General features: G+C 36.0%; 1 protein-coding gene across 2 annotated transcripts in view; it reads right to left on the reverse strand.

Annotated features, from left to right (window-relative positions):
• Positions 1–21,695, reverse strand: part of fras1 (Fraser extracellular matrix complex subunit 1) — a 292,855-nt gene extending 271,160 nt beyond the window's left edge. For both annotated transcript variants that reach the window (XM_028033228.1, XM_028033229.1), the window contains exons 1-2: positions 20,865–21,695; positions 14,143–14,174 (exon numbers count right to left, since the gene is read on the reverse strand). In XM_028033228.1, the coding sequence (XP_027889029.1) occupies positions 14,143–14,174; positions 20,865–20,934 (102 nt within the window). In that variant the 5' untranslated portion in view covers positions 20,935–21,695. The remainder of the gene's footprint in view (positions 1–14,142; positions 14,175–20,864) is intronic.
• Between the last annotated feature and the right edge of the window lie 2,033 nt (positions 21,696–23,728).

Genomic DNA, 23,728 nt, shown 5'->3' on the forward strand with positions numbered 1-23,728 from the left:
TTTCTTATGATAGGATAAATAAAAGAAATTACTGTTGTTAATTTTTTACTGTGTAACTTCTCAAACAGCCCCCTTTAGCTGGAGGGCTAAAGCTAACTGCACACTGTGTTTACAGATAAGAGACAAACTGGTCTGAATGGCTGAGCTGGGAATTTAGCAGTCAGAGTGAGCTGAGAGACAAAAGGCCGTGACCTCCCTGACCTTCTGCGGTGACGCCGGGGCAGAAACGGGGGGGAGAGGGTGAGAAACGGGAACAGCTTGGTTGTTTGTTTGCCCATTAATTGAGCAGCTGGGTATTTGCCAAAGGGTGTCCCAGTACTTCAACTGGTTCTGCATAGAGCAGGTCGAGAAGAAGAGGCTTAGTTCCAGTCCAGAGAGCAGCTGAGGCGTGGGATGATATCAGGGAGAGGCGCTCACATTAAAGGGCCCTTATGAGGGGCCCTTAAACACTCAATGAAGTACTTTAATTGCTTCTAATAAAACTACAGATATTATTTAAGGACATCCTTTTAAATTACTTACACCTGTTCTGGGTTATTGCTCATCTAAAAAAAAATCCATCCTACATAAAACATTTCCTCCTCATTCATACAATGCTGGCACACCAATACACTCCAAAAACAAAAAATCTTACCAGGGGTTTTTTTTTGGTCAAGTTTGTAGTGCAAATATCTTTAAATGAGGCAAAAAATTACAAGAAATCAGTACAACGGTGTATCAGAGCCATTGTAGGAAAGAAAAGAAAGTCAGTCAAGAAAAACTCAATTTCAAAAACTTTTGAAATTGATCTCAGAGACTTTCTAGAAAACAATTTGACATTTCCGAGTTTCAAAAGCAGAAAATGTTTAAAAAAATTTAAACTCAGACTCAAACTTGGATGTTTTCTTACCAAAAGAATTTGAGAGAAAAATACTTGGAAAACTTATGGGTTTCAAAAGTTGAAAACTCCCAACTTTTAAAACTCAAATTTAAAAGTGTTCTTCCAGAATTATTTTAAAGATTAATCTAAAAATTTCAGGTTTTTTCAAGCAAATTTTCAGTTTTTCATCCTCTTACATTTCCAAATGTTTTTCTTTAAAATGTCTTAGACTAATCTCAAAATTTTAGCTTTTTTTTTTTTTAGCAAAATTTCAGCTTTTCAAACTCAGAAATTTCCAAGTTTGTTTCTAGAAAGTTTCTCAGATTAATCTAAATATCTGAGTATTTTTGTTTGAAATTTACTCATTTTTTTATTGGCTATCATATGCCACTGTAACTATTTTTTGCTAAAACGTTAATTGTAAATTTTGGTCGTATATCACGTGTACTTAGATATTTGCACTACAACCAAAACAAAAATACTTGGTAATATTTTGTTTTTGCAGTGTGAAATTAATCTGAAAAATTCAGAGATTTTTTCTTGCACATTTTTGACTTTTGGAAGCTCAGAAATGTCCTTGTTTTTCAAGAAAATTTCAAAATTAATCTAAAACTTTTTTAAGGCTGTAAACGGTATGACGGAGTAGCGATGTAGTGCTGATTTATTTGAAGTAGTTGACATTACTCGAAGAGCAACATTTACAGAAATCTAAAAATGTTACGAGTTTTGATATTCTATAACTAAAAGAATCAAAGACGCTATGGTGAGCCAAACAAATGTGAAACTGCTGCTTAAGCTAAGAAAGCTCTAGGAACCAAAACACAGTTAGTTTTAAAAGCATCTTGAGAAAGAGCAGCAAGTTTAAGCACTTCACAGCCTTGGGATACTTAATAATTCAGATGTGGGAGGAAAAAAAAAACATGAATGGAAGGTCCTCAAATGATCTATTTCTGTGAGCGGGATGACGGTGCTTGTGAAAATCCTCTTTTCTCCTGACACCCGGATAACTCATTATAGATGGGAGCTTCACACTTCAGAGAGGAAAACACTGTCAGAGACAAACAGGTTGGGGAGGGGCGAGGACTCTAACTTTATGATTATGACCAGAACCAGGACAACAGGGAAATACACTTTGCTGCTGCAATTTCAAAGATCAAGTTGCATAAAATATAAAAAAAAGGTCTCATGATAAAGTTACATCTAGGGCTGCAAATAATGATTATTTCAGTAATCAATTATTCTGACGATTAATCGATTAATCAGATTTAAAAATGGCACATTATTCAGATTTTTTAACAACTTAAGCTGCTTTATACATTATTAGGAGACGCAAGTAAACAAATAATACAATTCATTTTTTTAAAATGGCAAAATAAACATTTTATTGTTGTCTGGAAAATTAGCGGGATGTAACGTCACAAATCAGCTGGCTAGTTACCCAGCAACCCCAGCAGAGCTCTGCCCATTACCTAGCAACCCAAGCAGAGTTCTGCCCATTACCTAGCAACCCAAGCAGAGTTCTGCCTGCAACCCAAGTTGAGCTCCAGCACATCTGATCAGCTGGTTTTACCGCTGTATGTGCTGAAAAATGGCTGCTGGAAAAGACAAGAGTTTTGTTGTTGTCTTGCCATCCACTAACCACTTGCTGCATTCTGGTTGGTTGTGCAGGAGGCACCACTTTTGCTTTTCCAACTGTATAATTGTGCACCTGTTTGCAGCCATTTTCACATGCGAATGTAAACGTTGAGATGGAGGGCTTGGCTAGTTCGTTTTATTTAGATTTAAAGTGATAAGAGGCCCTAAAACAGTTCAATAGGCAGAACTGACCAGACTAACATCTTATTATTTTAAGAATTATTTTGTGCAAAAAATGTAATGAACATGTTTTGCATCGCCAATAGACCTATTCAAACATGTTCAAGGAAGCATACTAGGCCACCTTTAAAAATAAATCAGCCATAAAGCTCTGCAAAGGGAAAATCCAACTTTCTCCATGCAGCCAATATCGAGTAAACGGAGTCAAAGTTAAAAATATCAGAGGGACTTTGTCACAGATGTGCATCTGAAAATATCGCAACAACCATCAGGTACAGTTTGCAGGTCTCCCCTGCGGATGCCAGGTGACCCGTACCTGTCCAGAATCTGTTAACAGGCTGGAAGGAGGAACCGCTGACTCCGACTTTTGTCTCATGGGTAAAGCCGGGTCCCTGCTGTCAGTTTCTCGCTTCCCCGACTTTGCTGTCCCCTTTGTTGTCATCCTTCAAATCGTGTCCCCAGTTCCTCCTTCGTTTCACTTTATTTTTTTATATTTTTAGCCCGTCCTTCACTCCTGCGGCCTTAACATATCTGATGGTCTGGAGGGGGAAATAAAAACTGAGAAAATTACGCTTCAGAACAAAGTGATTAACTTTCTTAAAGGAACTCGATGTCGTTTCATTTGTTTTAAATTAGAGCTTTTAGATTTTGTTTTTCCTTTTTCCGGATCTCATCAAACTCCAGTGGTGAGGGGAAGCAGAGGCAGTAACACGGTGCTGAGATTGTTTTTCTGATGATGACAGCAAAACTATTTTCCTGACAGATCACCTCAGAGCTCCACGCTCTCTCGGGCTCATTATGCTTCTCTGCTGCAAAATTAAAGAGACTTTTTACCTGAGCAACGAAGCAAAATGATTCAGATGCCTGGATAAGATCCATTGTATTATTTTAGTGGTGCAACTAACGATTATTTTAGTTATCAATTATTCTGACGATGAATCAAATAAAAAATTATGTATTTAACTATTTAAGCCTTTTTGATACAACATAAAATAAGCAAATAAACTAATAATGTTTTACTTTTTAAGTAAGGAAATAAGCATTTTATACAATAAATTGCAGTAACAAATGAATTTTTTTTTTAAATGCCTCTCGAGAAGTTTTGGTAAAATATTTACAGACAAAGATATTTTATTTTTGATGCAAAATGTATATATATTGTGTAATGTTAGTTAAATTACTGCTCTGAATATGTAGGTGTTTTTCAGCAAATTGTCTTTTCTTTATCTGTATATTGCAGTTAATGATTAATCAATTACTAAATTAGTTGGCGATTTTTTCAATAATTGATTAATTATGATTAATCGTTTCAGACCTATTAAATTTATGTTTAATGTTTTACAAAATTAGAGAAAAAAACACCGTACTCCATATAGATATGAATCTCTGGAAATAACTTAATCTGATAAATATGTCTGAAAAATACGTTTTTTTATTGATCTTTAACTGAGTAAATTTATATTTGCTGTGGTTTTGAAGCTTAATTTCATCTTTCAAGTCTGCAGATATTGAATGAAAACAAAAATGTGGGCCATGACTTATATTCAGAATTTTTGATGATGATAACATATTTTATTTGGCTAATTTGGTTTAAAATTTGTAACCATTAGTTAATATTTAAGAGCTTGTAATAATTATTTTATTTGCAGATTTTTTTATCTTTCTAATGCATAGATTTATACAGAAACAACCCTCAGAAAGATGTGCATGACTAAAATTACAAGTAAAATATTTGAAGTGGCTTTGGTAGTGAAAACATTTAATCCTTCCTTTTTCCATTTGTTAAAGACTAAAAAGATTGGTGGTGAAATTTTCATTCATTATTATTTGAAAACAACTCAAAAGTCAATTCTTTGCTGATGATGACGTGTTTTATCTGACTAATATATAGATTTAAAAACTGGACCAACCGTTTTTTTTAAAAATGAACAAGAACGAAGAAGAATTTTACATTTTTTGTTATACTTAAAATCTTTTAAAATCTGATTTATATGCAACAAGGATTTCTTGATTGTGAAAAAGAACAAAATTATGATTATTATTGATCAATGCCAACATCCAAATGATTTAAAATGATTAAATGTCAAGTTTTGGAAGGGAAAATCTATTGCAAAACAACAAAGATTGTTTTAATGATTTTTTTCTTATGTTATTATTTCATCTTGCCGTGAAAAATATGACCAACTATTTACTTAGATGTAAGCTATTATAATATAGTTTACTGCAATAATTAACACCAAACTTGTTACCAAATAAATGACAAAATACAAACAAGCTGTAAAATATAAAATAAATGAGTATAAATGACTTCTAAATAATAAATAACACAACGTTTTGTTGCAAGGCCAAGTTATTATGACCACAAATTTGGTCAGTGTTTAATTTAGTTTGGCATAGTTTGGCTAAATCTGCTGCACATATTTGTCACTTTCTGCATTATTTACTCATAGATTAAGTCCATGTTTAGGTTTCCGGTGTTTGCACAGATTGGTTGACTTACAGAAAGGTGCAGAAACCTCTACTTAGCAAATCCTGCACAACCCGTGTTTCTGATCCATGTTTATGTCTAAGTATTCAACAATTTCCTTACTTTAACCTGTTTGTTTAGTGAATGCAGCAGCAGCTGCTGCTGGTGTAGCCTGGAGGTGCTTGTCATTTTGCCCCCTTAGGAGATATAACACTAAAATTATACTTGCAAAGCAGAACTTTACGAAATATCACTATAAAATCAACTAGTTTTTTAGTATCACATCGCTTTAAGCCAAAAATCTAAATTTTTCACCTGAATTTCCTCACTGTGGGACAATAAAGGACATTTCTATCCTACTCTATTCTAAAACAAATTTTAATTCAAGTCCCTTTATTTGTCCACAAGGGTAATTTAAAGCAATAAGAGTAATAACCGACTCCCTGAAAGAGGAGTGAAACACAGGGAGTGTTTACCTGTTATTCTGCATCAGTGGTCCTCTAAATTTCTCCTCAGCGCATGTTAATCCAGCTCAGACTTCACACAATGCTCACTTACGAACACGAACCAGTCATCTGTTAAACTAACCGGAAATAATAAACGTTCAGCTTCTAGGGTTACGTTCAAGACTTCATATCCGGTTTAAAAAGTGCACAAAGAAAACTCACTTTGTCCTGTTCTCCTCACGTCGCTCTCAAGTTTAGACACGTTGCTTGTTGTTTGTAGACTGTTTGTTTACATCCGGAAATTTTGCACATGCGCACAACTCCGCCCGGAGGACAGAAGGACGTTTTCTTTTACTTGCTATCGAAAGCCGCGCTGCCGCGCTGCAACAATCCCGTTGATAAAATGACACCTGGAGATGTAGCTATTATTAATTTAGCGCTGCGCGCCACAAGGGAAAAATAACACAGAAAAACTGTCGAAGAACAATTCAAAACCACTCTTATTTTTATTTTTTCTCGCTCTCTCCAAGCTACATGCAGGCCGTTGCCATAGCAACTCAAATATTTCCGCACACAAACATCAAAACATTCAGTCCGTTAATGTTTTCAAGCTTGATGTTTATTTTAAGATTATTAATAAGTGATCGTATGAACATTTTTTCTTCTTAAAAAAACTTTAGCACATCTACATGCTAAAGTTGTCAAAGTAAAGCTAGCATAGCTGTCCAGCTTTTTCCTTATCTAGTTATTCTAGTTGTCATAGTTTTGACAATTAGTAACAAAGCACTGCTGCATTTTTTCATTTATACATGTTAAGATTTATCATGTTATGTTAACAACTTGACAGGTACAACTGTGGTAGTCATAGTCGCCTAGCAGTTTTTTGATTTTGCAAAGTGTAATATTGATTATTTTTCCAGCATATCTGGGTGTAGGTCAGCACATAAAGTGGACCTGGTCAACATTTTAGGCTCCAGACGATGCTATAATGATATGAAATGGGTTCAACAGAACAAAATTTGATTGTGTGAAGAAGAAGAAGACCTACCGGAGTACAATGAGGAGATAAAGGAGACACAAGCAGCTGTATTTATGGTGTAACGGGAACCAAATGACTGCAGTGATCAATAGCTGCACTCTTAAAATTATGCTGTTCATCTACAATTACTAAAGCCATTTCATATTATTCAGCCACCGACTCCACATGACATGTAGTCATCATTATGAAGATGGATTTGGTTTAAATTTAGTCCAAAAAAACATCTTCATACATCAAGTGTAAAGATTGAAATCTAAAATTAAACTTTAGAAAGCATAAAGCTAACAGTTTTATGACTCACCTTGTGAAAAACACATGCTGAGCATTAAAGTTGATGAAAAAAATCAACTTAACAGCAATTTATAAAGTCTCATAAAGCTAGAGTTGCATTCAGAATAGTGACTGAATATTACTTGCTTAAAATTAAATCTAAGAAATTACAAATTGATCAAATAAGTTTTCACAGACTCTAAGCCAAAGTATTGTACTGGAATGGTTTCTGTTCAACCTACTGAAACTATTAATCAGATTAATCATGATTAATCGCCAACTACTGTAGTAAAATATTATAATCATTAACTGGAGTTTGCAGCCTCAAAAAAATGAATAAAAATATTCAGATCACTAGAAAAGCCAAAACTAAATTTCATTTAAGATATGAAAAACCTTTGTCTGTTCAAGTTGCATAGTTTTAATTAAGTTTAAATTTACTAAAGGAAGGTAATGTTACTGTATGCTAGGCAATACAATGTTTATTTTCTTATATTTATAAAACATATTGAGGTATTTGCTTGTTCTCATCTTTTAAAGTATCTCTATTTTTGTGTAAAACAGCTGAATTGGTTAAATAATACATTTTTAAATGCTAAAAATGCCACCTAAGAATTTATGGGTAAAATAGGCAAAGTTTATTTTTGATCTGAAATTCAAAGTATATGTATTATTTGCATAGTTTTGGCTTAATTACTGCTCTATACTATATTATATATATGTTTCTGTATATATTATATTATTAAAATGCTGTTATATTAACAGCATTTTATATTTTTACAATTTATAGCATTTTATATATATATTTTTTTATTTTACTTTATCTACAACTACTACTCAGTGGTAGTTGTTATTGTGTCTTGTCTCTATGCTGTAACTGCGAAGTAATTTCCCTGCTGGGATGAATAAAGTACTTCTATTCTATTCTATTCTGTTCTATTCTATTCTATTCTATGACTACGTTGTTCTTTCAGCAAATTGCCTTTTTTTGAATTAGTAATACACTGATAACAATTAATTGGCTACAAAATTAGCCAACAATAAATTCAATAATCACAATTAAGCTGATTAATCATTTTAGTTCTATTCCTCATAGCCAAACAACCGAGAGGTCCAGATGTCTTTTTCAAGCATTTTTCTGGTGCAGTCATAGTTATTTCAGTTTTGTCTTCATTTAACTCAAGATAGCCTCTATTCTCAGCCGCTTTCACCAAACATTAAAACAAGTAAAAACACACACATTTATTTCCACTCAAGCATTATGAAACATTGATCTTCATTGGGTTAATACCTGCAATGATTGCTGACTTTACCAGTCACAAAAATCAATACTCAAGACATCCGATGGTTCTTTGTCAAGTACAAAGAGGTTAAAGTTCAACCTCATCTTTTAATCCCAGCTCTTTGTAAATGTGCAAATGTTTACAAAGACAACCAATCAGAGGCAGGAGGAGGGTCTTAGTGATGTCAATCACCCTCATGTTCACCCTCTCACTTTGCTCTTAGCTAAACTACAGAAGGATCACTGCAGCTTAGCCTACCAGGAAAGCTAAGGCTAGTTAGCATAGCCACCAATCCTGGTGGATAAAAGGTTAAGTTGTTTCTTTGCCATTAGCTCAATTAGCAACATTGATTGACAGCACTAAGACCCGCCTCCTGGTTCTGATTGGTCGTTTTTGGTTGGGAGCGGTGAATCTTCAGACGGCAGTAGTAACTCAGGGAGGAAGTGGAAGAGATCTATCTTTTCAGATTATCTGTCTCAGAAAAAGACTGTCATGACATGATTACAGTTTTAACAAATAAGGAAAAAACATATTTTTATAAAAGTTACAGACTTTAACCGTAGATTTTACCTGAAATACATCTACTGCAACAAGAACAGGTCACAGAAGAATAACTCTTCTCCTTGTTGGCAGCTTAATGATTGGCAGTCCTCTCTGATGAGCTGCTTCTTCTTTATAATAGAGCCAACTCATTTTTAATGCAGAGAAGATGTAAATAAAATAGCGTAATATAAAAATCATCAAGATGCTGTCTGTGTGTAGCAACCAAATACCATCTATTGGTTCCTGAAACTCCTCCGAAGTGAGCAAAGCGAGCTGGCCGTGGTTTGTGGTTAAAGTTTAAGTGACTACAGCTACCCAGAAACATCGAGAAAGTCTCCAAACACACCAAGAAGACAATCAAAGCCTAGAAATAATCTTACATTCAGTTTCATCAAGAACCCCATTGAGTTGTGCTGTGTGTGGCGCCTTCATCATGCATGCGCAGCACGGACCGTAACGCCTGATTTTAGTTGCTTCTGAATCAGGGCACATCTTCTGCAGACCAGCTGCAGGTTGACGCAGATGCAGGTTGTTTTTTTTTATCACCCCAAAGATATAAGATTTTGATCAGACACATTTCAGTAGCCTGTGCAGAGCTGGAGTTGCTCCTTAAGCAGTTTCCCCATATGGCTGCTGTCAAACAACCTCAACTCTACTGCAAAGCAGAAAGTCGTTTCTGCATATTCACGGCCATCTGCGAGCCCATATTGCTTCTTGTCAATCAAACATGTTTCTACAGAAGCAGCATGTTTCTGACTTGTTTGGTATCCTGGAAATAAGTGAAATTATCTCATGTCTTGAGCCGGAAAAGGGTAGAGTGCCTTCTCCGGGTCAAGGGGGGTGTCCTGCCCCAGGTGGAGGAGTTCAAGTATCTCGGGATCTTGTTCACGAATGAGGGAAGAAGGGAGCGGGAGATCGACAGGCGGATTGGCGCAGCGTCTGCTGTCAAGCGGGCGCTGTACCGGTCCGTCGTGGTGAAGAGAGAGCTGAGCCAAAAAGCGAAGCTCTCGATTTACCGGTCGATCTACGTTCCCACCCTCATCTATGGTCATGAGCTTTGGGTCATGACCGAAAGAACGAGATCGCGGATACAAGCGGCCGAAATGGGTTTTCTCCGTAGGGTGGCTGGGCTCTCCCTTAGAGATAGGGTGAGAAGCTCAGTCATCCGGGAGGGACTCAGAGTAGAGCCGCTGCTCCTTCACATCGAGAGGAGCCAGTTGAGGTGGCTCGGGCATCTGGTCAGGATGCCTCCTGGACGCCTCCCTGGTGAGGTGTTCCGGGCACGTCCCACCGGGAGGAGGCCCCGGGGAAGACCCAGGACACGCTGGAGGGACTATGTCTCTCGGCTGGCCTGGGAACGCCTCGGGATTCCCCCGGAGGAGCTGGAAGAAGTGGCCGGGGAGAGGGAAGTCTGGGCCTCCCTTCTAAAGCTGCTACCCCCGCGACCCGACCTCGGATAAGCGGAAGAAGATGGATGGATGGATGGATATCTCATGTCTCTCAGGTCCGAAGTGGTAAATCTAAAAGTAACAAGTGTTTTCTGCATTGACTTAAGAACCAGGTGATAAATCCTTCTCAAGATATTTACATATTCGTATAAAATCAAACAGTGGCCTCTCAAATTACAGCTAACAGCGGTGGACAATGTTACCAATATGGGCCACCAATTAAGTGCTAGTAGGAGTGTTAAAAACAAAGTTGTATAACATGATTCAATTGCTTTAAAAAACAACTTGCCATACAACTTAAAGCTTACCAATTATATTTTTAAAAACACTATCAAGAAACCTCCATAAAGACTCCATAAAGTAACTCTCCATCTTATTTACAACCAAACATATTTCAATTTGTCTTTTCTACAAGAATAAAAACATATTGAGTACAATTTCTGGGTACTATAAACATATTTGGTTATTAATAATTGTTGGCTCCCAATATTAGCGTCCTCTGTCTACTGTTTTTTTTTTTTTTGTGGCTACTGTTAGTGGCCATTATCGTTAGCAGCTAACGTTAGCGACCTACTGTTGAAGGCTATTATTGTTAGCCAAACCAGACAAAAGATAATATTAGCTAAAAAACTAACAAAGAAATAAGAACAAAAAATATACCTTTATAAATTGATTTTTTTTTTCCTTTTAACAGATTAAAAACTGGAAAATTATTGTTACAGTGGAAAATAAATGGTGCACTTATGATTTTCCCTCCTGGCTAAACTGATTAAACTTTGATCTGTTTTTATCCTTGCAATGCCATGACCAGAACTGGAGAGAGATCAGAGCGATTTTTGTTTATACTCTGATATAAAAAGTATTTTATCACCATCAATCAATCAAGCTTAATACCAGAACATTAATTAAATAAGGAATTCAGAATTTGATAAAAACAATTAAGAAGCAGGGAAGCCTGAAGGCTCCAACATGGACTTTTATCTGAATGTTTTCTTTTCCCGTTTGTTTTCATTTTCCCACCAGCCCAGGTGTGGGATTTTTCACTTTGAACTCCAGAAGTAAAGGGTCTTTTTTTCTGCAAACGGTGTTTAAACATGCTTAGACATCCCACCTGTTTTCCTGCCTTTATAGCCACCAAGTCCCCCCTCCTCCTTTCTCTACCTCCCCCATCTCAACGTCCAAACAACTACTACCTTTTACACTTTCTGAAATTATCCCCCTTGAAAAGCCAGGGGAAAGGGAAGCAGGATGTGTTCTTGTGCGTTTACATGATTGCTGGTATGTTTTTTTGAGCTTTACTGTAATTATCCTGAAAACTGCAGGAGAACAAGCTGGAGTTCCTCATTATTCAGCCTGGGAACAACAACCGCAGCGTGCAGAACCAACATTTTAGGTGTTTTAACTGAGATTACCAGTTGTTGCCTGACACAGGTGGTAGTTTTCTGAAGCACAAGGAACCAGATTTCATTTCTTTCATGTCAAATTTGACTTATAAAAAAGGAGACAAAAAAAATCTCTTCAAGCTCAAAAGTGCACCCTGACGTTAAATGTCTTTACTGCCCACATTTGATCCATTTTCCTCACAGCTTTCGTACAACCGTAATCTTCTGATAAAAAGTAATTCATCGCTTCTCGGAGGCTCTGAGAAAATTCAAGATGAGATAAAAAGATGCTTCAAGATTGTTGAGCTAAAACATGAGCATAGCTACAAAATGTTCTGCCAACCTGCCCATCACTATTTACAATAAACTTGAATAAAACAAATTAATGTGAGTTACAACCACATTTAATTTCCCTTTTGGATCAATAAAGCATTTCTGAATTTGAACTGAAGTGAATCGAAGGCCCCTGTTGCTGGATTTCTCTGAATCTCAACAATTACTGACCACTTTCAGATCAGGATCACCTACAGGACTGGACAATAAATCAATAATATATATCGCAGTAGACAAGTAATCAGTATCAATAGATAATACATCTGAGTGAATATTCAGTCTATACATAGTTCTCATGTGAAGTCACTTATATGAATGTTGTAACTGACAGCCATCTTGCCAGGCAGTTGCTATGGAGTTGCTATGACAACTATAAACAAGCCACTAGCTTAGAACTAGCTCTCACCTAAGGAACACCTCTTCTTTGTTCCATATTGTTTATTTATATAAACAATACAAGTACATTACAAGTATTACCCGATCTCAATTTTTGAGTACTCTACTCACCTTTGTATAATACTAAGATAAATATCAGTGACACTTACTGCTGAAATAGCAAAATTAGCCTAGCTAATGTAGCTTCTATCCAGTTCAGACTTGTGGGAACGATGTATTCAACACTGAACTTCAATCCAGAACCGCACAGCATTCTGGGAGATGTAGGCAGAGGAAGTACTTCGGCTGCTCAACAACCTCTCACTGCTAGCTAAGAAACGTTGGTGGAATCAACTCACTCATTCTCTGGTTACCTAGCAACGACCTGGTGAGTAACTCTTTAAACTCAAAAATGTACAAGTTTTTTTCTAGAACTTTGAGATTAAGCTCAAAATTTCCAAGTTCTTGCTCCTCCTTTCTTTTTTCTTTTCTATCAACAACGGCCAAAATACACCGTTTTACTTTAAAGATTCCCAGAAATAACAAAAAAGTTCAGAACTGCTGTCAGTAAAGTGGCAGTTGCATATTTTAAATTCACTTCCTCTATAGATTCTTCTGCTACTAATTTCTGAATACACGCAGATTTAATCCACAGCAACATTTACAGTTAAAAATGTTAAAATCGATAAGTATCAAGCACCAGCACCAATGCTATAAAAAAAAATCTAATTCTTTAACATGCAAATGTGTTTAACACATCTGTTGGGTAAAAGTATAATTCTTAAGCCTTTCTGTATAATTTGGATAAATAATGGGAAAGGTTTAAGTGACTTCTCAGCAACATGTAAGTTCACATTATGTGCCTCTGTTGTATTTTTCTGCATAGTGCCTTACACAACGCACTTTGAAATGACAACCTGCTCTTATCTCCTTCCCCACTCAACAATTTCTAAGTGATAATTTAATGAAAAGTCACACAAATATGTTAATTGGGGTGTGTGTGTTTTCTTCTACATCCCACTTCAAGGTTAAAATGTTGAAATAATGTGGTAAATGCACCAGTCTCACATCAATTTTCTGGTTAAAACGTTGAATTAGGCATGAAAGCAACAATTAAAACATTTGAAAACACTGAGAAAAGAATTAAACATCGAAGTAAAAAGCAGAGAGAAAAACAGACAAATGTTCTGAGTCATTCTGGAAAATAAAGCAAGCACCATAATCTGCAGAACTTGACCAATCATGAGTCGACTCTTCCAAGTTTCCTGAATAAATCGTGTGATACGGGGGGGAAATGACTAAACTTTCTGGTTTTAGCTTGTTTGAGATTTTAAAAAAATGACTTGAATTGCATTTGAGTGAATACATCAGCTTCTTCTGCAGAGGAACAAAGACGCTTTTCAAAGCAAACATGACTTCTTTCAACAGTAAATTTAAAACCAGACTACGAGCACAGCTGAAAGAGCATAAAATAAAAGCAAAAGCCTTTTATTGCCAACACCTAGCAGAAGTAGAAAATTAAAAAAGTTCTGCAAGTGGAGCAGCGGGAGCCTGACGCAGCGCAGCAGCATCACCATTATCATCCACAAACTCAGTATCCGGCTTGCATTATAGATGAGACACATCCCCTCTGCTTCATTTCTGACAGAGGATGTGCACTAATCCCCACTGATATGATATGTACTCCTTTTATCACCCATCTTTGCATGGAGACACTTAACAGCTTCATCTGACAGTCTCACTAAACCGGCAAAGTCCCACGTAAATAATGCATGAGCGTTTCCTCCGTTAGGCTTCGCAGACGAACCAAACTTTGCACCCAGATGAGGCGGAAGTCTTAACCAGGGATTAAACAGCAAAAAGAAAGTGTTGAAGCACCTACCGTGTAGAGCAATCCCTCGTAGAGACAAGCTCCTGGGATGAAAACAGAGGAAAGAAACGAAGTTAGAGTCCGGTTTGGTCTGAGTGAGGTCAAAATGACTGCAGGTGCTTTAAAAACACACACAAGAGGAAGTAATTTATCCTTTTCAGTGTGTAAGATCAAGTTTTATGATCCCTTTGTGGGTTGTTAGGAGCTGCCAAGATTTAAGAAGTGATCAATACGTCTCAGCAACACAAAGAAAACCAGCAGATGGATAAAAAGATCCTGGAATCTGGTTATCCAGGGACTAAACGTGGATTACAATGAGAACAAGTAGATTGAATAGATTTCATAAAATGTCAGACAGTTTGTGTTTCTGTTTTAAGACGCAATATCCCTGAAAATAACATGGAATAACAAACAGTTGTGAAAATGAAGGCATCCTCACTAACCTGTCAATAAATTAATTAACCACATAATACATAAATGAACATGCTTTATCGGTTTTCTTTTTACTCTCTACCAAAACCTGGATGATAAAGGTCTTCTGTCTGGTGCTTTGGTCTCAACTAGCCCTTATTTTGAAGGGTAATTTTGTTTATAAAAACTTCATGATTAATTTTATTTGCTGTGTCTGTTTTGTTGAGTTACTTTGGATATTTAAAATGTCTTCCAGTTCCAGTGTTAAATGTTCACTAGAATTTAAAATTTATTGATCTTTGAGAATGTGTTCTTCCATTTTCAAGTCATTACTATTATATTACTTTAAAATGGTCTCAAAATAATATAATTTATCGCAATAATTTATCATCCAGCAAACGTCGCCTTTAATTAGTCGTGCGTGTTAAAAGATCGGTGTAACACACCCCTAAGTGTGAGAAAATATGATGATGTGTTGAATTTTATGAAACAACTGGTTAAGATTCTCTCACCTCAGGATGCTGGATGCTTGAAACTTAAAGTCTTACTGACAGAATTATCTTATTTTTTATTAAACTGGCTCATGTTCTCTTTATTCAAAGATGGTCAGTTGATCCTTAAAAGTAGGAGGAAATACAAAACTGTGACATCAAAGCAAAAGAAGATCATGTTCTGACCCAGTTAAACTTTTAATTTTATACTTTTCACATTACATATTAAGTATTAAAACCAGGAGTGTATCAAAAGTGACTCGGATACTTTAAATACATAAGAGAAGCTGATGTTTCACTAAATCCCATTATTTATTCTCCTACATTTAGCGATAAGAGCTACATACATAGCAACATAGAAAACAAGGTGACAGAGATATTGTACGACTGGATTAACAACATACAATAATAACCCATCAGATCTTTCATGTGTTTGGGAGAAATATTGCATTTTAAAGGTCAATGTTGGTAGATTTCCAACTTTAATGAGTTTACCAGCTTCATGGTATGAATGCAATACAAAAAACAACCTAGTTATGCAAACTAGCTTGTTTAGCCAAGCTTGTTTAGGCTAATTGTGTCATAAAACTAGCTGTGGTTTACCTGAACACATGGACACTATTCATTTGTTTTTTAAAGATCAACTTCTAATTATATAAATATAAAGAGCATCATAATGGAAGTGGGAGAAGATTTAAATGGTTTTATTGATTAATTGAATTTTAAAAATGGCACATTCAACAGATTTTCCATTTAAATTAGAAATATATTAATAGATGGAAAACAATTGAATAAACATTTTCTTGCCAACATTCCTTTGGTGAACACTTAAAGCAAAGGATGCATCTGCAGCTAAATAATGTGAAAAGCGCCGTCCTTTCTGCTCGACTTATCAATACAATGCAGAAAATTATCAGTTTATTATTTCTTTGACTAACAAATAATAATTTGACAGCAAAAGGTGCATAATAAGTGACTTTTTTCTTAGAATTTGAACTAGGTGAAGCTAAAACTGCTATCTGAGGAGTTCAGGTTACATAACATATTTATAGAAAAACGTTGGTTTTTTATCTTAAATGCAAAATGTATATTTTTTAACAGTTTTGGCTTAACTACTGCTTTGAGTGAGTTATATTTTCAGCAAAGGACCTTTTTCTGAGTCTGTATACTTCAGTTAACAAGTAAATAGATTACTAAATTAGTTGAGAATTATTTCAATAATCGATTAATCACGACTAATCATGATTAATTGTTTCAGGCTTAGTGGTGTCCCAGGAGAAAACAAGTGCTGAAGGGCAAATCCTCCCATAAAACTATTAACTGTCACTAAAACAAACCTCTTTGACCCTATTTGATTGAACATTTGATATTTCTTAGCCCTGATTAGAGGATTAAAGCAAATTTACATTCAGACCAACACAAACAGTGACCATTAAAGCCTCTCAAAGGGAAACAAAAGCTTGTGTCCCTAAACTGAGACGACAGGGTGGGCGCTGATGGTAATCTCTGCTCAATTTAAGGGCCAAACGTTAAGAAAACACAGACAGACAGACGTACGGAGCAACGCCTCGGCACAGCTTGGGGTCTGAGTTCAGCATCACACGACTGAGAAAATGTGAGACGTCTCAGGGGAAAGAAGAGCCAGAAGTAAACATTTATCATAAAAAAAACAAGCCTACAGTTATTGTCCTCATTAAAAATGCCCGACAGCAAATCTGTTTATGTCGCTGCTTTGTCATCTGTCTGCATGACAGAAAGAGAGCTCAGCAAAATATAATCTGGCACTTTAATCAGTTCAGACCGAATACACTGAGGAGGTTCGCGTTGCACTTCAGCCAGTAATGAAAACTGCTTCCAACAGATCAGACTTTAAACCAATTACTGCAGGGCATTTATTAACCAACCAACCGCCATCTTTAGGAGACAAGAAAACGCTTCATATAATCTGATTTGAAGTTTCATTAAGATCATTAAGATTGTTTTCATAGGAGCTTTTGATACAAACTGTCAAAGTGCATTGAAATGCTTTTGTTGTTGGTAGTTTCTGGTTTTATTGGACTGAAAGTAAGATATTTTCCTGCACAGTGAGCAAAACCTTTAATCCCAATTTAAAATGCAGTGGTTTTGTTCTCGCAAAATTTCAATTAAACTTCTTGCTTCTTCATCTAAATAAGATTTGAAATTAGTTTCAACATGGATAATTACAGAATTAAATATCCTGCAATTTTAACTTACCAACAAGATCACAAAACATGCTCTTTAATTAGTTTTTTAAAACTCAAAAAATTTCCTAAAGCCTTACATCTTCAAATTTTGACATTCAGGATGTTGCATTTTTTTCTCTAAAATTTGTGAAATTGATTTAAAAGTTTAAGATTTATTTTTAGCTAATTTTCGACTGTTGAATCTCAAAAATTTCATTTTTTTCTAAAACTTTCTGAAATTAATCTCAAAATCTTGAGAGGAGTTTTTCCTCTATCAATTTTTTTTTACTTTTGAAACTCAGAAATTATCTTGGGTTTTTTTTTATTAATCTGAACATTTCAAATTTTTTCAATAAAATTTCTGCTTTATAATGAAAATTTTAGACTTTTCAAGGTTAGAAATGTCCATGATTTACTGGAAAAATTCAGAGATTCACTTAATTTTTTTTAGTTTTTTTCTATAATTTTTTTTCTAAAAAATGTCAGATTCTTCAAGGTCGGAAATTTTCATGGTTGGTCTAAAAATTTTCAGAGATTTTTCCTAACAATTTTTTTACTTCTCAGACTCAGAAACCTCCCAGGTTTTTTCTAAAAAGTTATGATTTTTTTTTCCTGAAAAATATTCGACCTTTCAAGCTATGAAATTTCCATGTTTTTTGTAGCAAATTTCTAAGATTGATCTCAGAAATGTCATATTTCTGAGATTGTTGGCAGAAATTTACTCCTTTTTTTCTATCTACATTGGCGCTAATTCTCCTTTGGAGAATACAAAGGAACCTGAGCTAAAAAAAATAAATAAAAAAGCACCATTCCTTATCTTCAACTTCAGCCTTTTGTCCACCCTCCTCCTGTTACCTCCTGCAGCCGTCGATAACGCTCCAACATTTATAACTGATGTGTTTTATTTTCAGAGGAGCATCAAAATTTGAATGCTATTGAAGCAGCAGCTGCTGGGCAGATTGGACGCACGCCGAGATGAGGCGATTAATGATTTGGGGAGTAAAAAATAAAATTTTCAACGTGGATCTTTTCTTTCTTGAAAGTGATCAGGACTCAAAAAGGTTCAAGGAGGGAAAGAGAACAGTTCTGTTGAGGAACTGCTTCCTGGTTCTGCTTATGATTCTGTACATGACGCGCTCTGAGACACGGGAAGCGGATGCTGTAATTGAGCACAGCCTGAGTTTTTTTTCTGATTTGATGCAGCCTAATAAATATTTAAGAGACAACAACGGATACGTTTCAAAGCGTTTGGCTATTTAGCAGGATAAAAATGCACAACTCGCACAACAAACTGTTTCTCCGGTCAGACTCTGCCACAGTCTGATGAATGTGAAACGTAAACAGTTAACAATAAAAACTTGCGGTTGATCCTAATTTAGTCAGGGCTCTCTTTGAATTCTCAAACTGACTTTGAAGTTTTGCAGATTTGCAGATCAAGAGACGCGAAGTCTTCTCATTAACTGTGTGTTTTTGAAGAAACGCACAGCTTGTCTTTCAACCACTCAGGCAAGTTGTAATAAATATTGAGATACTCTGAAAAATGTATCTGTCTAACTGCATTTCTCCTGGCATTTTATTGTTCAGGTGGGGGTATTGCTGGAAATTTACTAAAGCACAATAATCTATGCACATCCACAGTTTCCATATGCTTGTGATAGAGGAGGGATTGCTGGAAAAGTTACTAAATCAACATTTAGTCTACAAAAATCCACAGTCGCCTCATGCTTGTTCAGGTGGGGGAATTGCTGAAAAGTAACTAAATGATAAATGATTTTCACACATTCACAGCTGCCTCATGTTTTCAGGAAACGGGATTGCTGAAAAGTTACTAAATAAACATAAACTATTCATATCCACAGTTATTGTTCAGTTATTGTTATTGCTATTGTTGCTCAGGTGGAGGGATTTCTGGAAAGTTACTACATCAATATAATTTACGCACGTGCATGGTTGCCACATGCTTGATTGAGTGCAGAGATTGCTGAAAAGTTACTAAATCAGCATAATGTACGCACATCCATTGTTGCAATATGCTTGTTCAGGTGGACAAATTGCTGAAAGTTACTAAATGAAAATAATCTGCACACATTCACAGTTTCCCCATGCTTTTCAGGAAGTGGGATTGCTGAAAAGTTAGTAAATCAAAATAATCTACATCCACAGTTGCCACATGTTTGTTCTAGAGGAGGGATTGCTAAAACGTTACGAAATCAGCATAATCTACAAAAATTCATGATTGCCACATACTTGTTCAGGTGAGGGGATTCCTGACAAATTCAGTCAATGTAATCTACATCCACTGTTACCTGATGCTTGTTTATGTGGAGGGATTGCTAAAAGGTTACTAAAACAACATAATACACACACGCCCACAGCTGTTTCCTTCTTACTCAAGAGGAGAGATAACGGAACAAATTATTAAATCAAAATAATCTAATGCACAGTTACCACATGCTTGTTCAGGTGGAGAGATTACTGAAAAGTTATTAAATAAATATTAATATACGCACATCTATGGTTAACTCACTTGTTCAGGTGGAAGGATTGCTGAAAAGTAACAATCAACATAATCTACATCTACAGTTGCCTGATGTTTTTTCAGGTTGGAAGATTTCTGAGAAGCTACTAAATCAACATAATCTAAGCACATTCACAGCTGCCACATGCTTGTTCGGGTGGAGAGATTGCTGAAAAGTTTCTTAACATAATCTACATCCACACTTGCTTCAGGTTGTTAACATGGAACGACGGCTGAAAAGTGACTAAATCAAACATTTACACACACCCACAGTTGCCATATGTTTATTCAAGAGGAGGGATTGCTGAAAAGCTACTAAATCAAAATAGTCTAAAAACATCCACAGCTATGCTTGTTCATGCAGAGGAATTGATGAAAAGTTAATAAATCAACAATCTAATCACAGCAGCAGTTTCCATATACCTGTTCAGGTAGAGAGGTTGCTGACAGGTTACTAAATCAACATAATCTAAAAACATCCATAGCTGCTTTATGCCTGTTCAGGTGGAGGGACTGCTGAAAAGTTAATGACTCAGTGATATCTATCATCCATTTCTGGATCCTCTACCCACTGTGCATAACTTCACTGAATGAGTAACAAACATGTTTCAACCAAAAATTCGCCAGATGCAGACACACACCCGCAGCTTCTGTTGGAGTTTCATAAGTTTTTTATTGAAAGAAACTGATTTTTAAACATTTATTGTGCCTGATTTTGTTATTTCTTCTTATTTTCATCCTTAAACTACCTAAATTTATGCTTAACTTTATAATTTGGTTCATCTGAAGATGTCATTTTTAAATATTAAATGATGGATCATTTGATCAGTTAGTACTTGAGTAGACTTTTTACTTTTACTTGAGTACAATTTTTGGTTACTCTGCCCACGTCTGTGTAAAATGTAAAGTTATCATTCTGGTCACAACTTTTCCCTTCTCCACCAGAGAGAAGTGTGGGGAAAAAATCACCCACAATCAGATCTAACTCAGGCTCCTCAGCTCTGCTGCAAAAGCGCATGATTGCCCTCCACAACTCCTCCTGACCTACATAACAAACCGGACAACTGGATTTAAAAAAAAAAAGACAGAGACCAAAAATAATACACCAACCGTGTGCCGCTTTGGGGACGGTGAGGACCCCCACCAGAGCGCCAACAAACACCCACCATCCGGCGCTCATGGTCGGACCTGCAGCGGGCGAGAAATCCAGATCCACTCCGGAGGAGAAACCCCCCTCTGTGCTTTTAAGCGTTTCTAGTTAGAAATAAAAGCGATTCCCTTTGTGCGTCATCGCTGCAGAGATCCAAAAGAACCACGAGAAGCGAATGTAAGAATATATATATAAAAAACAAAAAATAAGAATGAAAGAAATCAGGAGCGGAGAGACGGAGCGCGCCGGGTCCGACTCCTGAGCGCTGCGCTCCGGGGTTGGAATGCAGCGCGATCCGGTAACCTGGAAAAGAATCCTCCTCTTCCTCACTGCTCGGTCCAACTCTTCTTCACTTTTGAAATAAAGCCCCGCTGCCCAGCGGAATCAGACCAGAACCAGAACCAGCAGTAGCAGTAGCCGGGAGTCCTTTAAAAGCCGAGGCGCATGACTGAGAGAGGCGGTCGGAGTTTGCAGCCACTTCTACTCCCTCCTCTCCCCGGGAGGACGTCCCACCTCTGTCCGCTGCTGCCTCCACAATCCCGCCCTCCCTCCTCCACCGATCGTAATCTCACATGATGGGGACTCCGCTTCTGCGGGATTGGGATTAAACCATAAGCGAGAGAGGAATTTGGATCATCTGAGGGATTCGTCCTGTAATCTCATTTACTGCTGCAAAATCTGAGGTTTATAGAAATAATGAATCATTTCTCCTCCCTGCAGGGTCTTTCTGTGATTTTTCATTTTATTATAAATATAAAACTTACAGTCCAAACTTTTAGCCTCTGGCAGACTATAAATGTCATTAAATTAAAAATGCTAAAATCAATTTGCTGTGATTTTCTGCTAAACAATAAACATTTTTAAATGAAATCTATGTATCATGTTGCCTTATTAAAAGAAAAACAATGTCCAAATTTTTTTGGGTCATTAATTGTTTTCTGTTTTGTTGGCTAATTTTTTACCATTCTTGACTTGTAGCTAGGGGCCAAATAAAATCCCTCCAAGGGCCACAAATGGCCCCCAGGCCACACTTTGGACACCCCTGACTTCCAGCATAAAGTCAACATTACAGAGCAAAACTACTAGTAATAATATTACAACTTTATTCTCTTAAAACTTACTTTATTCCATTATTAGTATAAAAGCATAAAGTACTACTTCCACTGACAGACTATTTCACCTATAATATGGGAAATAATCAATGGAACAAGTACTTTTCATCAATATTAGGAACATGTTTACTTAACACAAGCTCATATATCTTGCTGAAAAGTTACTTGTAAGTTAGTTTTGTTTTATTTCAAGCACACTATGATATTTGCACAACTAGACCAACTTGATAAGATGTTGTTTTTTTACAGTGTAATAAACCTCTGAGGACAGAAATAAAACAGCTGCATTTCTACTGAGACTAAATTACGAGAAAAACCCCTAAACATTTTTGAAAAACATTTCACCTTCCATCCATTCATAAATATACAATACTTTTGTCTATGACATAAAATCCTTTAAAATTTCAGTTTGAAACGTTTTAAATGCTTAAAAGTTCAGAAAGTATCATTACTTTAATAAATAATGCATGTCAGAAACATTACTGAGTAGTTTTGGAAGTTTTTCTATTATAAAACTCTTTAATCCACAATTAGCCTTTTTCTATGCAATTTGAGATTAATAAGGATCTTCACATTATTATTATGTATGATACAGAATACGCCTGATTCAGATTATTTCATGATCTCTTCAACAGACAAAGAAGCCAAGAAATAAGGCGTCAATTTACACCAGGTGTGATGAAACGGGAAGATATATTAAGCAGATGGTTGAGCTTTTCACATGTTGATGTTAGAAGTATTTTTTTTATCTGCATATGCATCCTTTGCTACATTTTGAATATTGTATAAAATCACCATAAGTGGTTAAATAAATCTGCAGAACGCCAATATTTTTTCTATCTGATTAATCGATTAATTGTCAGAATAACAGATTAATCAATAACTGAAATAATCATTAGCTGCAGCCAAAAACACAAGCGATTGTCTATGCTTTGTCTAGGATTAGTGAATGCTGCAATCAGCAGGGTTTCCATAGATAGAAAAGTTTTTAAACTAATTTAACTGAACCTAATCCACCGATTCATAACTAGGGTAGATTGAGATGACTTTTTTTACTTTGTAAAGTGCCGCCCGATGACATTTGTTGTGAACTGACCGTAATAAACTGAATTGTATCGGAGGTAACGTACATTTATTTTACATCTGATTAAATCAACCGTGACCGTGAGTACAATACAAATAAATATTGTACTTAATATTTATTTCGTTGTGACTTTTTGTCTAATTCAGTTGGTTTTTATTAGTTTTTAGAGTAGGTTTGCTAGGTTTTATTAGATAAATACTCAAAAAGGTCAAAGTAATGTATTGTGATTATTTTTACATCGACTGAGTAATTAATACTCAACAGAAGATACCATTTTCAAAAACAACAACTAATTGACTCTTTAACCTAACTTTTGCTGCCGCCATTTTGCGGACTAGCTTTCGTGCCGCCATGAGGATTATGGAGTGCCGTAATTTGCCGGCAGCTGACGTAAACTGCCAATCAGCTCGAAAAGCTAATAAATATATTCATAAACACACAAATGAAGGGTATTTTATCTCTAATCTCAGTATGTTTTAGTTACTTACATAAACGCATGATATAGTTCCAGTAAATCATAATTTTTTCTCACTAAGTCTGTAGGGGTGTGTGTGTGTGTGTGGGTATCAACTTGCTAGCTTACCTGCAGAGTGTAATGTTTAATCAGGAGTGCAGGTCTGAGATTCCT

The sequence above is a fragment of the Xiphophorus couchianus genome, chromosome 12 (assembly GCF_001444195.1).
Source record: "Xiphophorus couchianus chromosome 12, X_couchianus-1.0, whole genome shotgun sequence".
NCBI classification, from domain to species: domain Eukaryota; kingdom Metazoa; phylum Chordata; class Actinopteri; order Cyprinodontiformes; family Poeciliidae; genus Xiphophorus; species Xiphophorus couchianus.